Source organism: Stigmatopora nigra, chromosome 9 (genome assembly GCF_051989575.1).
Source record: "Stigmatopora nigra isolate UIUO_SnigA chromosome 9, RoL_Snig_1.1, whole genome shotgun sequence".
Classification (NCBI taxonomy): domain Eukaryota; kingdom Metazoa; phylum Chordata; class Actinopteri; order Syngnathiformes; family Syngnathidae; genus Stigmatopora; species Stigmatopora nigra.
The window spans coordinates 10,177,349-10,192,331 of NC_135516.1; the positions used below are offsets into that span (position 1 = coordinate 10,177,349).

Below are 14,983 nucleotides of genomic sequence, written 5' to 3' on the forward strand. Positions count from 1 at the left end.
TGACATTTCACTGGCCATTCATTTCCACATCTTTTAGGTAAGAAGGTGGTCATTTAATGTTGGAGCAAGATTTCTAAGTGTTTTTTTTCTTCTAAATTTTATTTTCCAAGTGTTTATCCCCACCCAATTTTCTCAAAGATTTATCTTCTAAGTTTTTATCCCCCCTGCTTTTTTCAAATTTTATTTTCAAAGTATTTATCGGCCCTTTTTTAAAGATTTATTTACTAAGGATTTAACCTCCCCTGCTTTTGTCAAAGATTCATTTTCTAAGTGTTCATCCCCCCTGCTTTTTCGAAGATTTATTTTCTGTATTAATCCCCCCCCTTTTTTCAAATTTTATTTTCATCTTCTAGGTGTTCCCCCAGCTTTTTCCAAAAAAAAAATCCTGTTTATCCCCATGCTTTTTGTCATTTTTTTCTAAGTGTTTATCCCCCCTGCTTTTTTTTAAAGATTTTTTGTCCAAGTGTTTATCCCCCATTTTTTTAAAGATTTTTTTTCTAAGTGTTTATCCCCCATTTTTTTAAAGATTTTTTTTCTAAGTGTTTATTCCCCCTGCATTTTTCTACAATTTTTTTTCTAAGTGTTTTGTCTTTTTTTTCCTAAGTGTTTTGCTGTTTTCTGTTAATCTACAAATGTTTTCTTAAGTATGCTGAACTTCAAATGTTTACTTGTAAATAAATTTTTTGAACTTTGATTGTGACTTATAATTTTTTGTTAGATAAAGATCGACACACATGTTTACATTTCAAAGCTTTTATTTTGAAAAACACAAGTAAAATGAAGTAATTCCTCCAGTCACCAGCAGGAAATCCAGGAAATAAAAGCTCCAGCTTTTATTTTGAAAAAGTTTGTAGATTGGTTCCCGTTGGTGCTCCAGCATCGTAAAAAATCGAATCTTCTCCACCCCCTGGTGGAGAAGATTCGAAAACTGAAAAGGGGGGGTTAGTACACAGTTAGTTAAAAAACCAATGAGAAGGGCTCACCTTTTATTTTGAAAAACTTCATAGACTGGTTCCCGTTGGTGCTCCAGCATCGTAAAAAATCGAATCTTCTCCACCCCCTGGTGGAGAAGATTCGAAAACTGAAAAGGGGGGGTTAGTACACAGTTAGTTAAAAAACCAATGAGAAGGGCTCACCTTTTATTTTGAAAAACTTCATAGACTGGTTCCCGTTGGTGCTCCAGCATCGTAAAAAATCGAATCTTCTCCACCCCCTGGTGGAGAAGATTCGAAAACTGAAAAGGGGGGGTTAGTACACAGTTAGTTAAAAAACCAATGAGAAGGGCTCACCTTTTATTTTGAAAAACTTCATAGGCTGGTTCCCGTTGGTGCTCCAGCATCGTAAAAAATCGAATCTTCTCCACCCCCTGGTGGAGAAGATTCGAAAACTGAAAAGGGGGGGTTAGTACACAGTTAGTTAAAAAACCAATGAGAAGGGCTCACCTTTTATTTTGAAAAACTTCATAGACTGGTTCCCGTTGGTGCTCCAGCATCGTAAAAAATCGAATCTTCTCCACCCCCTGGTGGAATTCTGGAAAACAAAAAAAAAGGGGGTCAGTACATAGGGTTAAATGAAGAACAAATGAGAGCTCACCTTTTATTTTGAAAAACTTCATAGATTGGGGGTTCCTGAGACTATCTGTTCATAGGCAGAAACCAGGTCCCCCTTGGTGGAATTCTGGAAAACAAAAAAAAGAGGGTCAATACACAGAGTTAAATAAAAAACCATTGGGAAGAGCTCACCTTTTATTGTGAAAAACTTCATAGATTGGGGGCTCCTGAGACTATCTGTTCATAGGCAGAAACCAGGTCCCCCTCAGTGGATTCTGAAAAACAAAAAAAAAAAAGAGTCAATACAGTTAAATAAAAAAACATTGGGAAGAGCTCACCTTTTATTGTGACTGAGCCCGTCTGCACACAGGCATGAAAACTGGGTGGAATTCTGAAAAATAAAAAAACATTCACAAGGTCTTACCTTTTATTTTGAAAAAATCCATAGATATGCTCAGGCAGAACAAATCTACAAGTTTTTTCAAAATAAAAGGTAAGACCGTGGCAATGTTTTTTTTTATTTAACTCTATGCATTGACCCCCTTTTTTGTTTTTCAGAATTCCAGCCAAGGGGAGCAGGTTTTCCTGCCTATGTCAAGATGGCAGAGCCAATTTCGACATAGGCAGGAAACCAGCTCCCCATTGGGTGGATTCTGGAAAACAAAAAAACAAAAGGGGGGGGGGGGGGGGAGTCAATACACAAAGTTAAATGAAAAACTCAGATTGGCTCTGCCCTGTGCCTGAGCCAATCGGCACATAGGCAGGAAACCAAAAAAGGAGTGAGGGCACAGTAAATTAAAGTACAGACGAGCGCCGGATGTCAAAATTTGACAAAACTACCTCCTACATTTAGCTTTTTTCTATAAAACATCATAAGGCAATATTAGACAGTCTGCTGTAGAGACTAAAAAAAACGATCCATCTATTTTCCTCCACGAAAATATATCAGGATCTTGATCATGTGGGAGGAAATTTGAAAACACTGGACAGGGGCCTACAAGGTTAAAATAAACCCTATTTCTGCCTCAACTTTTCAGTCAATTATTTCAAATCCATTAATTCTTAAAAAATTAAATATACAAAGAGCTTCTGTTTTTCTCATCATATTTAAATGAGTCAAAAATGCACTATTGTTAAATAAATCTGTTTTGTCAAAACCACATTTAAAACTAATATAAAAAAGGCCCAAGCCCTGAGGTCTTTAAAAAAAGTTAAGGGGCTGAAATTTTATAATTTATTTATGTTTAGTTCCACTACATGGCAGATTTTTTTTGTAAGTTGAGAAAGATGTGAAAAGCCACATAGAAGCTACTCCTTCACTTGCCACTACAGTATTTTTTATTTTAATTTACTTCAATTAGGATGAACCTACTTTACAGTTTATCATTTATCACAGCCATGTCTGGTCTACATTAACCGCGATAATCGAGGGATTACTTATTCCTTACACATCCACTGATGACATTTATGTGGGTGACTTATCCACAGTTTTTTGTTATTTAACAAAAATTTGAATGTATCATGGTGAAAATTAAGCCAATTGCACAAAGCCCTGAACACTGAACGCTGGCGGTTAAATATTACACGGATAGAGAAAACCGGAACTATTTAAAAGTGACTCACTTTGTTATGGCGTCGACAAGCTGCTCCTTTCTAGTCGTCTTGGCCACAGTCTTGAGCTCACTCAGCGAGCACAGACTGCAGGGAAAAGCTGAGTGACTGAAACACACAATGGAATGATTTCTTTTTAAACAAGGAGCGATCGGTAACGCAATGTAGCCAACTTGTTAGCAAACATTTTGCTGTCTGCATACACATTGGGGCTACATCGCATCAAAAATCACTCTTAAGACGAGAACTGGGGGTTCAAAATCCCCAAACGACAATGTACCAAATGTGCAGCATCGTTCGGTGAGAAGTTAGGCAGGATTTCGTCGTCAAATCGTCACTTTTGAGCTGCTCTGCAGTGTACGCACGCACGGACGGCCGGTCCGCCATCTTGGCTCATCAGCCATTTTGGGGTTTGACGTCAACTATTTGAACTCTGACCTCGGCCACGCCTACTAAAAGGGACACATAGAAAAATATATATTATTTTTCATAATAACGTGCATTAGTCAGTCTTTGTTTGTGTGGAAGGGCTGTAAATGCTTTTTGGTTGGACTTTAATACTTAAAAGGAAAAATACATTGTTTTCAGAATAACACGCATTAGTCAATGGGTGGGGCGAGGGCGGGGCTGTAAATACGTGTCGATTGGGCTTTCATACTTAAAAAATACATTGTATTCATCATAACGTCTGTGGGGGAAGCTGCAAATACTTTTTGGTTGGGCTTTAATCCTTTAAAATATAGTACTATTGTACATTATGAGCATTGTGTTGACGTGCATTTTGTTTTTTACTTCTAGACATTTAAATGATACTCTTAAGTACCGTATTTTTATAGGTGTGGCGAATAGACTACTTGGGCTGTGTAACATATTTAAATGTGCTTCATATTAGTATGTGCTTTATGTCTTTCTCTTTTTGTGGTTCCTCCTACCCTCGCCTCGCCTCTAACACCTTCCCCGCCCATGCAAACCTCTCTCCCCTCTCTTTTAGCCAGGCTGGAAGCTTTTTTATGCTATGACATCAAACCACAATGCATTGCAGTGTTTGGAGTTTACCTAACGTCTCCATGACAACCCAGGCAGAGCCAGCCTCTTATTCAAATGAGCCCGGAAACGCACGTCATTTTGGGCCAATCTGCGCGCTCTGGGGTGACATAATGGAATTTTTACAGCTAGAAAGCGAGCAGAGCATAGCGGACATGCCACAAGGAAGAGACCCGCGCTCTCGGAGGGAAGGACGATCGTCCGTGTTTAGGACCGGAGCGTCGCTTAGCGTGGCATTTACCCTCAAGTGAGGGTTTTTTTTTTAACAATGGCCAGGGAACCGTTCTTCCCCACGGCAACATGATGAGGAAGGACGTCAATCTCAACGTGGACACGGAGAGTGGCGACCTGAAAGCCAACCCTCTGCCTCTGCTCAACTCGCCGGATTTGGGGCTTCTCAAGCTGGCCTCGCCCGACCTGGAGCGCCTCATCGTCCAGTCCAACGGACTGGCGGGCGCCGCTAACCTAGCGGCGGGGGCGGCGGCTTTGGCGGCGGCGACGTTGTCATCGCCGTCACCGCCGCCGCACTTCCTCTACCCCAAGTCGGCCAGCGAAGAGCAGGAGTTCGCGGAGGGCTTCGTCAAAGCTTTGGAGGACCTGCACAAGCAGAATCAGCTGAGCGAAAGCGGCTGCGTGTCGGTGGAGCGACTGGAGCGTCTGGAGCTCCTCGGGGCAGCCAACGCGGTGGTGGCATCGTCCGGTCTCCAGACGTCGGATCTGCCCGTGTACACCACGCTGAACGGCTACGCCGCTAGCCCACTGGGTGGCACCACCATCAACTACTCCACCGAGACCATCCCCTTCCCACCGCCGCCTGCGTCCCACCTCAGCCCGCAGACGCAGCAGCAATCCCGGCTCCAGTCCAGCGCTCCCGGTGCCCCCGTCAAGGACGAACCGCAGACGGTTCCGGACATGCAGAGGCTCGGGGAGAGCCCACCGCTCTCCCCCATCGACATGGACAACCAGGAGCGCATCAAGGCGGAGAGGAAAAAGCTCCGCAACAGGATAGCCGCTTCCAAGTGCCGCAAAAGGAAATTGGAGAGGATTTCTCGGCTGGAGGACAAAGTCAAGAGCCTGAAGACGCAGAACACGGAGTTGGCGTCCACGGCCAGTGTGCTCAGGGAGCAAGTAGCCCAGCTCAAGCAGAAGGTGATGAACCATGTCAGCAGTGGATGCCAACTTTTACCTAACCAGGTCCAAGCTTACTAATGAAAGACATTTTGGGGTTTTGGAGGGTTTTTTTTATGGGCCCTCTGAAAGCATTCAAAGTGTCATCCATCCATCTATCCAGCAGCCTCAAACTCCTATGGATCTATTCTCCTCACAGGGCCAACATGAATGTGAACCCAGATACAACGGCCATTGTCTTATTACATGTATGCAACAGATTGAGTATTTTTCATAGACATTTGCCCCATTTACAATGGCACCTTGACTACCCAATTCATTTTTTTGGGGGCGTATAAACTTGACAATGTACTTTTCAAGAGTTTCCAAGGATGTCCGATACGTTTATGAAAATTGCCGCCAGTGGCACTAAACAAAGCTCTTTAAGTCACGATACAACTGTATTTAAAAAAAAAAAATATATATATATATCAAATTGCAATTCCAGTCCATATCTTGCCAAGAAAAATGAAGTTGCTGCCAACAATCGAGCCTTTTCGGGCCCTTTAAAACGTGTCGGATATTAATGGACAATCTCAAAGGCCAAATATAATGGCGTCACCAAGTGCCGCCATCTAATTGTACATATATATTGCCTTACTTGTTTACAAGCACTTAACAAAGACATATATATCTTTTATTTACCGAAGCATTTATTGACCTTTTGTTCCTCAAAAGGTGAACGCTGCATGTTTTGTAACCGTGGTGCGCTTTGTAGACTTTAGATGCCAAACGTCCATGAATGTATATGTATTAAGATGACACATTTATCAGTATATGATAAACTCATCTCCCTGCCTGACATTTATTAAATTCACTACATTACACAAAGTTTTTTTGTTATCATAAATAAAACAGAGGTTTTCTTACCTGTTAAAAGTGATCTTGTCTTGCATTTTACAATCAACGAAGTTTTGAGTGGAGAATTTCATCAAGGCAGTTTTGCAAGTCAATCTAAGAACAAAAACACAGTTGTAAAATGACTTTGGCAATAATGAAGGCTAGTTTAAAAACATGTATTACTGCTCTCAAGAGGCTATAAAAACAGAAATGGCATCTGGTAGGAAAAAGGTTCCACACCCTGCCTGGTTCTAGCTTTAGAAAAACTAATTTGAGCTAGAACACCATCTGTTGACCAAGAGATGAAAATGCAGACAAAGCCAGTCATCTCTGACTGTATCGACAACTGATCGATTTTATTATTGAGCAAAAACTATTTAAACAGCCAATTGTTTGTGGCCATTGCTGGCTGTAAAAAAATCTCTTAAATCTACTTCCAAAATAATCTTCAAATTCCTGTAATCCAATTCATTTGATAATTAATAATAAAACAAATATTTGCCAACATATGCTCTTACTTTGAGAGGATTATACAATTCTAAGCATTTAACTTTTCTAAGCCATTTTTGGTTCCACTACACATTTTGAGCTAAAATGTGAAGCTTGAAGTAACAGAACAGTAAATAATGTGATAATAATTTGAGCTGCTTAGTCAAATTATCGCAAAAAAACGGCCAATCTATCAAAAAATACCCTTTAAAAGAGTCCTACAGTAAGACTCGCACCAATTTTAGATGCTAATTTGTCTTTTTTTTATTGATCCCTCATTTGAGCAAATCTGGCATCACAAGATTACAGCACAATTGACACAACTAATACCAGACGGGCAGAAAACAGGTATTTACAAGATACGACAGGGAGCTTATTTTGAAGTCATATTCACGTTTACAGCCAGAACAAAACAAAAATGGCACCGTAAACCAGTCAGGGGGCTGAAAAGAAACAAAATGTGATTTAGTGTTCAGCGTTTTGGCATTTACTACTTTTTGGAAAGAGTTGCCAGGACAAGACAACCTGTACTTTTAAATCCAATTCTTCACGGCCTGTTATTGCTCTGTAAGAACAGTCTGCTGTTACACTGGGATGTTTTAAAAAGTTACATAACTGATATGAAAAAAGAGAAGAAGAAAAAAGAAGTCAAGCTGCCCACCAAAACGCCTGGAATGTAGTTTCTCTGTTCTCGAGTTTGTAAACACTGACATGTTTAAAAATGAAAAAAAAAATGGGAGTATTAGACAGAAGTTAAAGATTAGAATTTAACATTATAGGAGGAATGAGGCATGAAAAATAGTTATAAATAATAAAAAAAGCAAAAATTCTCAGATACACACCACACACACACAAGCAAACCAAACTAAATTCAAGTTTTAACATTGGACATGCAAAAAAAAAAAAAATGTCTTTCCCAAATCAAGGAGTGAACGGGAGCTGATGGTACTGGCAAGTTTGAAGTGACGGGGGGAATAAATAAATAAATAAATACCCAAAACCTTGGATTTGGCGACCTATCCAGTTAACCGGCAACACCAACAACATGCACCTTAAAGTAAAGGTAGGAATACAACATTAAAAAGCATTATTAGGTACTATATCTCTGTATTTTATATGCATCTTTAAGTGCATAGCTCTGGGCATTATAAATATTTATACATCTATTCATTGGGTACTCTCAAAATGTTGAGGAACATCTTTCAGGTGAAAAAAATTCATTAGATTTACTTTTAAGCCAAAGGGGGAAAACAGTGTTTACCTCTACTTACGAATTTTAATTCAGCTTACAAAGTTTAGTAGAAATTTCACCCGAGAAAAACATCCTGAATATTTTGCGAGTACATAGGGCTGGACGATTTGACCCCCAAAATATATTTTTTCCGTATCGTCCGATCACGACTCTTTTCATTTTTTAAAAGTTTTTTTAAATGACCTGGCAGTTGTCATACAAATTAAACGTAATACGTGCCATTTTCTTTGCCGTGTGTGTGTTTTGCTTTACAATTGAGTAACGAACAAACCTGAAAACAAGTCACATTGGACTCCTCATCAGCGAATGTTCCAAATCTGTCATGTTAAAATCAGCTTTTCTATAATGTTAAAACTTGGGACACAAAAACCAATATGAAGGTCTGCAACATCAGTGAAAAAGCTTGAAAGGCGCAAATGTCATCTGAACATTTCAGACAAAGGATTCGCTGTCTTTTCCTTTAAATACAAGCTTTCTTCATAAATTGTACAAACACGTGGACCGATGAAGATTTTACCATATTGGATAAAAACTGCTCTGTGGGACATTAGCAAAATAATAAAAAAAGGAATTTTGAGGGGGACTTGAGACGTGAATGTGAATTGCACCAAGAGTTGCGACCAAATTACAGACCGCAAATGGAGGCGGAAATTTGTGTGTGCAGATTATATAGATTTCATCTTTTAGAATCGACTGTTTCTTAAGAGGAAGTAACATGGTTAACCTCAGCAGTCAGCTCCAGCATTGAATGATCAATATGTGATCGTTGATGTGAGCGACGTTTAAAAAGGGAGGCGAGTTGTGGTGCGTGGACGTTTGTGTGTGAGTGGGTGGGTGAGTGGGTGTGTTGCATTTAGCAAGCACAGTCCTGGTGGGACCTCTGCGGTTGCTCGGTGAGCTGCGGCCCTTGTTTGCTTCCGGTGACGGTGGGGTCGTTGTTGTCCAGGCTCTCGGACATCCTCTCGCAAATGATGTCCACCAGCCTCTCAAAGGTTTGCTTGACGTTGATGTTGTCTTTGGCGCTGGCTTCAAAGTGCTCAAAACCTGTCAGCCCATAGAAGCAAGCGCAATGGGGACATTGAGAGATGTCAAATGCCTTTAGAGGGAGATGCTTGGCAGCTAATGGTCCTGCATCAGGGCAGGGATGCCAAACATTTTGGAGCAAGGCCACATTTTAGCGCTGTTTTGCTTCATTGGGGCTATTTAAGACTTCCAATGATGAATCGAATATTTGATGAGCAAAAATATATCTTTACTATTCTTTAAATATTTTATTTTGATTAAAAAATACATTAAAATGTTCAGTTTTTCTTAAAAACAAATATTTTTGTTTCTAATTCTAAGCAAAAAATATTAAATTAAAAAGGGGGAACATGTGACTATTTTGCTGATTTTTGTCGTAATCCTCAAAACTATGAGAAATTATTTTGAATATCTTTTTAGTTTAAAAAAAAACCCAAAGTAGACGCACATAATTACCTTTAGCCTTTTGGATCAGATATGATCCATCAAAAACTCTTGAATCGTCTCAAATCATGGCAGACAGTATTATTGGCAAATATTGTGTCGCCTAACGTGAATATCTTAAAAATGTACATCCATCTCTCGTTTTGTCTGACACTTACCGAGTTGTTCTGACAGCTGCCGTCCCCGTTCGTTGGCCACCACCCGTTCATCGTCCATGTCCACCTTGTTACCCACCAGGAGCACCTGTGCGTTGTCCCACGAGTAGGTCTTGATCTGGGTGGACCTGTCAAGATGCAAACGCATGCTCAAATTCATAAAACTGGCCATCCCATAAAAATATTCTTAAAAGCCAAGATGTTTTATTATATTTTTTAATAGATCTATTTGTTCAAGTGTACCTAATGTTGGCAACCAAATGTAATGGTCATGTCAACAAGGCCACCAAACAGGTTTCAAACAAATATTTACCTGATTTCCCTGACAAATAGAATGTCACGTCACTAGTTTCAAGATCATTGTAGTAGAGTATTTGTATAGTATTACAAAGAGTCTCATTAGTCTTGTCACTAGTTACCACGAAAGCGGTGCTAGGCAACAACAGTCCATAAATACGCCGCCACGCAACTATCTTCTCACCAGTCTTGCACGGCGTTGAAGGACTCTTCATTGGTGATGTCATACATGAGGATGAAGCCCATGGCTCCTCTGTAATAGGCTGTGGTGATTGTCCTGTAGCGTTCCTGGCCGGCCGTGTCCTGCAACCACACCAATGACCACAAACTCACCTTAGTACTCCGAGAAAACAAAAGAAGGCCTGAATTGAAGAGAAGACCAATAGGAAATGGAGTGCCTTACCCAAATCTGCAGCTTTATCCTCTTGTCATTCCTGTAGATGGTCTTGACTTTGAAGTCGATGCCCACCGTGCTGACGAAGGCCGGCGTGAACGAGTCGTCGGCGTAGCGGAAGAGGAAGGACGTCTTGCCCACGCTACTGTTGCCGATGATGAGGATTTTGAACATGTAGTCAAAGTTCTGGTCCGAGGACTCCTTTTGTCCGTATGTGGCATTTGCAGACGCCATCTAATGGAAGGAGGAAAAAAACATATCCAATTCACAAAGCTACTAAATACTACGAAACTGCCTTTTTAAACCCACTGTCTAGAAATGAACATTTTATAGTGTTTCTGAGACTAGTTGTCGAAGAGCAGCAATCCACGAGCAAGTGTGCAGGATGACAACGGCGGAAGTAGCAGGGCTTAACAAGGCTAAGCATCAGATCAACTGTCTGCCTGACTGGATCCAAGAAAGGCTGGGAAAGCTCAGTACGGACAACCATATGCTCCACTAGACCCCCCTTTTATCGCACGAGCCACTTCCAAAACAAACAACCCAAAACGGAACGAAATGGACCAAAAACCTTTCGATCATTTTAAGAGATTTTTCCCACACCGGCGCATATCCACCGTCGTTAAAATAAAGCCAATTGACAATGGGGGAAAAATGTTCTGTGGAGCTGGACGACAGAAGAAGGAGAGAATATAGGAAATATATGAACGAATAAAATATAGAAAACGCTGATGTATGAGATGAAATGATGCTGCTAAAGAGCCTCGTTGCTGTTATTTATGTGACAGCCGATGCTAGCTAGGCATCCTTAGCTATGTCAAATGAAGGTTACTCTGCCTTATTATTGCAGTAAAAATCAATCTAAACCGATAACCCGGCTTTCGACAGACTATCAAACAGTAGCGGCAATACAGACGGGGATAAAAGTTGACATAGCATCGTCGGTTTTACCGTGAAATGTTTGTTTTCTCCTCAACTTTGCTGCAGTCGTTAGCTCGGAGCCTGCCCAGCTTCGCACCTGCAGTAGCGCGTGCTCCTCTTGATTGACGGGCAGGGGGTTTGGTGGGCGGGACCAAGCTCCATCTGTAAGCATGACAGACGAGAGGATCCGCCAATCAGAGAGAAGGTGACGCGCTGCACCCTCCCCTTCCCATCAGCACCATAGACAAATACGTACGTCATATGGGAGATGTAGTTCATTGACGGCGATAGACGTCAAATCCATTGGGAGTGATCGACCAGCCCTCCCAGACCGCATAGATTGGACGTCTATCGCCTTCTAGGGCACATAGAGTCGACCAAAGCACTGTAATATGATCATTATAAGTAAAAATTGATGTTAAAGAGCAGAAGATATTGTGTTTTGTGACTAAATACATGGAATTGTGAAAAGTTTTTTTCTTTTATTGGCAAGGCATACAGTTCTAGTTGGACGGAGGGCACACACACCCAATGGTTAGATGACAGATTGGATTGTCAAAGCTGTGGTAATCATTTTCATACATCATTAAGAAGATTCTCAACTAAAACGAGCATTTTTGGCCCGTCATCTTCACCGTGGATGAACAATAATGTGGAAGATCCTTCACGACTATCCGTGTGCAATGACATCGATGACGACAGTGGGAGAAATGTTTCCGAAAAGCGCCAGTTAAATGGGCCACGCCACTATTTTCATACCAACAAAACATGGAAATGAGTCATTTTGCATACGTTGTGGAGGAGAAAATAAACAGAGGAACATCCACATCTTGTCCTTCTCAAAAGTCATCAAACAAATAAGAACGTGGGTCTAATTTTACGTTGTTTCTCAGCTATTATGGAAATAATAAATAAACTGTACATGGAGCAATACGAGGAAAATGTACAAGACAAAACACGGAAATCTTGCGCTATTTATCATGCTTTTCATTAGACCTTAAATTTCAAGGCATCCTGTAATATTGGCCTGAATTTTTGTGCTGTTAATGGTGACAGAAAAAGAAAGCATTGCACTTTTTTCCTCCGACATGTACGCGGCGGGTACACGAAAGAGAATCCCAAGTTAGAAAATAAGGCATGAGAAAAAAAATACAAGAACGAAACATGAAAAATTGACACATAAATGGGACTAATTTGTGGTAAAACAGAATCTATAGTGGTCTTTATACTGTTCGCAGCTTGCAGTCAAAATTGTCAACCAACTCCAGGCAAAAAAAAAAAAAAAAAAAAAAAAAAACACCATCTTCCTCAAAATCTAATCTTTGACAGCTAACGCAGCATAGCATTATGCTCAACTGCCAAACAGCTTGCAAAATAGTCACATTTGACACAAAATGGAGGTACACAATTGTAAATTGTACTATACAAAGTGCTTTGGTTATTTTTTTGTTATTTTTTTTTATAACTCGCATATACAAATCCCAGCCAGTCGTCTGTCATTCGCTCTCACATAGAAAAAAAAACACACCAGCGCTTTAAGACAATATCAGTTAAAGTTTGAAGAGAAGTTGTAGAAGTGACTCTGGGCTCCGATTGGCACATGAGGTGCTACAATCAAGCAACTTTATCAGTTTGGCGCTGGTGGAAAGTAGCCCGTGGCAAAATGGAAACTACAGTACGGCTTGTGTCACGCTTGCCTGGCACTTGTTTTTGTCATTGACGTTTGTGATGAAGAGCAACGTATTGATTAACAGGAGGGGAAAAGCCTCCATTTTTTTTTGTGTGTTTACAGTTGAAAAAGAAGCATCCTATGTATGGTGAAAACAACTTTCCAGATATAAACGCACCACGTAGTAGTATTCAAAAGTAACAATGTTAAGTGTTGTAATTTCAGTCTAAAGCCTCCATGTGCTTGTTGTTTTGAATCAAAGCCCTTCCAAATCACAATGATGGCTAACAGTGATGAACAACAACAACAAAAGGAAACTCTAAAGTGCTCAACTTGATGGCAAACTGATAAAATGGGTGCCAACATAGTAATAATGCAGAGAAAATAATATTCATATGAAACCAAAAAGAGGAATAAAGTAGGTTTTCTGATATTTTTTTTAGAACAGGGGGGAGACCTACACTTGAACCCATTTAGATTTTTTTTTCATGCAGGTCATGCAAATATAATTGGATTCTGAGATTGGTGGGAACTACCTGGTTACAATAGATGGCGCCATTTACACAGAACAAAATTGTGACTACCAGTCCCTGTCCGTTTTAATCCTCAAAAACTACTTTATGTATCTGAGGTAACAATTGCAGTATGGGGATTATATTAAATATATATATCTTTCCAAACCATACTAATTTAGTCTATTTGGGGTTTTCAGAATCAGTAGTGCTCACCCAAGTAATTTACACTATTTATAAAACTAAAATAAAAAAACCTACAATGGCTTTTTTTGAAGGGACAGACAACACCTTCCTTTATCAACCCCGTATAAAGATTGGGGGAACCTTTATTTCCCCTTAATGCAATTGTGGAGAAAAAAATGTAATATAGATCACTTGATCAATGCTGGTAATATTTTCGCCATGTAGCAGTCTATCAGTGTGTACTTGGGTATAAGTGACATCACAAAATAGCTTGGTTCATGACTTGTGTCACTTTTTTTGTGTTTAAAATGTGTATTCTCCATTACCAAATGAATACGAATGTTCTGTCTGTTTTTAAAAGGTGGAAAAAAAGATTAGAAAACAGATTGTACTTTTTTTTTGGTTAAGTGTTGTCTGTCCCTTTAACATATTGGCTGGTATTAATGGCAATCGCCATCCCATCCATTTAAATTAGGAGGGTTGGCAGCAAATGGTCATTACCAATCCTCCCAGTCAAAATGGATGGGAAGTCTATCACCGTTAAATAGAACCATTCACTCCAAAACATTTAAAAGCAAAAGCCCCTCAATCCTGTGTTGTTGTTTTTTTCCTTGCCATGTCATTGACCATTTCCTCACCATGGTAACAAAAACTCTAAAAGGAGGAAGACAAGGCTAGAATTTGTTGGCACAAAGTCTCTGCGGAAATAGCCACAGTGTGTCTGACTGACAGAAGAGAAACCTGGAATTAGTCTTGTCTTTCTATCTCTCTTTAGTAGTGCAAGCGCCTGCTTCAAGCGTTGACCTCCATGCAGCACCTCATTGCAGGCTCATTTGTGCAGACCCAAAAAGTGGAGTGAAAGCGGATGAGGCACTGAAATCAAGATTAAAAAAAAAAAAAATCTAAAGGGCTAAAAAGGTACTCAGAGGGATGGCTGGGTGGGTGGGGGGTGCTATGTGTCCAGTCTCAGATCCGTTTCCGTCATTCTTTGCCCTGCCTCGGCCTTATCGGGGTCGACGGAAAACGTCCGTGTCGCCACCACCGCGGTGGCTTTGGCGAGAGAGTGAGCAGATATGGCAACCAATCCTCTGCCGAGATCAGTCCTGGAAGTTTCCGTCCCTGGACTGCACACGTCTTCGTCGTCGGGCAGGCTCTCCGCATCGGATTCTCCTTCCTCCTCCAAGGTTAGCTGGAACTGGAATTTGTCCGCCGTTGCCGTTCCGGCGTTAAAACCAGAAGCTTCCCCGCCGACGCCCTCTAGTCCCGAGCCTTCGGGATTGGGTGAAGGACTTCGCGGGATCATGCTCTGGTACCACTCTCGGTTATCCTCCAAGGTGTCTAGGATTTCTTGCGCATCGGGGTGAACCAGGTCGGCCCAAGTCTCCCAGAGAGGGTGGACGATGTAATCAATGAAGCCAACCTGAAATAG

At 40.7% G+C, this 14,983-nt stretch overlaps 3 protein-coding genes and 1 long non-coding RNA gene across 17 annotated transcripts in view; 1 reads left to right on the forward strand and 3 right to left on the reverse strand.

The window, feature by feature from the left end:
* Positions 1-737: 737 nt before the first annotated feature.
* On the reverse strand, positions 738-3,605 carry LOC144201415 (uncharacterized). 9 transcript variants are annotated; one of them, XR_013327336.1, is made up of 8 exons: positions 3,442-3,605; positions 3,174-3,269; positions 1,743-1,825; positions 1,594-1,677; positions 1,443-1,530; positions 1,290-1,366; positions 1,137-1,213; positions 738-1,060 (listed from the first exon to the last, which is right to left on the reverse strand). It is a non-coding gene; the product is annotated as an uncharacterized LOC144201415 (long non-coding RNA). The 9 variants fall into 9 exon arrangements; XR_013327330.1 differs by having other exon boundaries at positions 738-1,213; XR_013327334.1 differs by having other exon boundaries at positions 1,137-1,366.
* Positions 3,606-4,325: 720 nt separating this feature from the next.
* LOC144201409 (transcription factor JunD-like) lies at positions 4,326-6,251 on the forward strand. Its single transcript, XM_077724019.1, has one exon. The coding sequence runs from the start codon at positions 4,506-4,508 to the stop codon at positions 5,412-5,414; it is 909 nt and encodes a 302-aa protein (XP_077580145.1). The 5' UTR covers positions 4,326-4,505; the 3' UTR covers positions 5,415-6,251.
* A 699-nt stretch (positions 6,252-6,950) lies between these two features.
* LOC144201413 (ras-related protein Rab-3A-like) lies at positions 6,951-11,360 on the reverse strand. The gene is made up of 5 exons (XM_077724022.1): positions 11,218-11,360; positions 10,276-10,500; positions 10,057-10,175; positions 9,579-9,703; positions 6,951-8,997 (listed from the first exon to the last, which is right to left on the reverse strand). The coding sequence occupies exons 2-5, from the start codon at positions 10,498-10,500 to the stop codon at positions 8,807-8,809; spliced, it is 660 nt and encodes a 219-aa protein (XP_077580148.1). The 5' UTR covers positions 11,218-11,360; the 3' UTR covers positions 6,951-8,806.
* A 289-nt stretch (positions 11,361-11,649) lies between these two features.
* The window catches only part of pde4ca (phosphodiesterase 4C, cAMP-specific a), a 32,799-nt gene continuing 29,465 nt past the window's right edge, over positions 11,650-14,983 (reverse strand). For all 6 annotated transcript variants that reach the window (XM_077724015.1, XM_077724013.1, XM_077724014.1 and 3 more), the window contains one exon: positions 11,650-14,974. In XM_077724015.1, the coding sequence (XP_077580141.1) occupies positions 14,507-14,974 (468 nt within the window). In that variant the 3' untranslated portion in view covers positions 11,650-14,506. The remainder of the gene's footprint in view (positions 14,975-14,983) is intronic.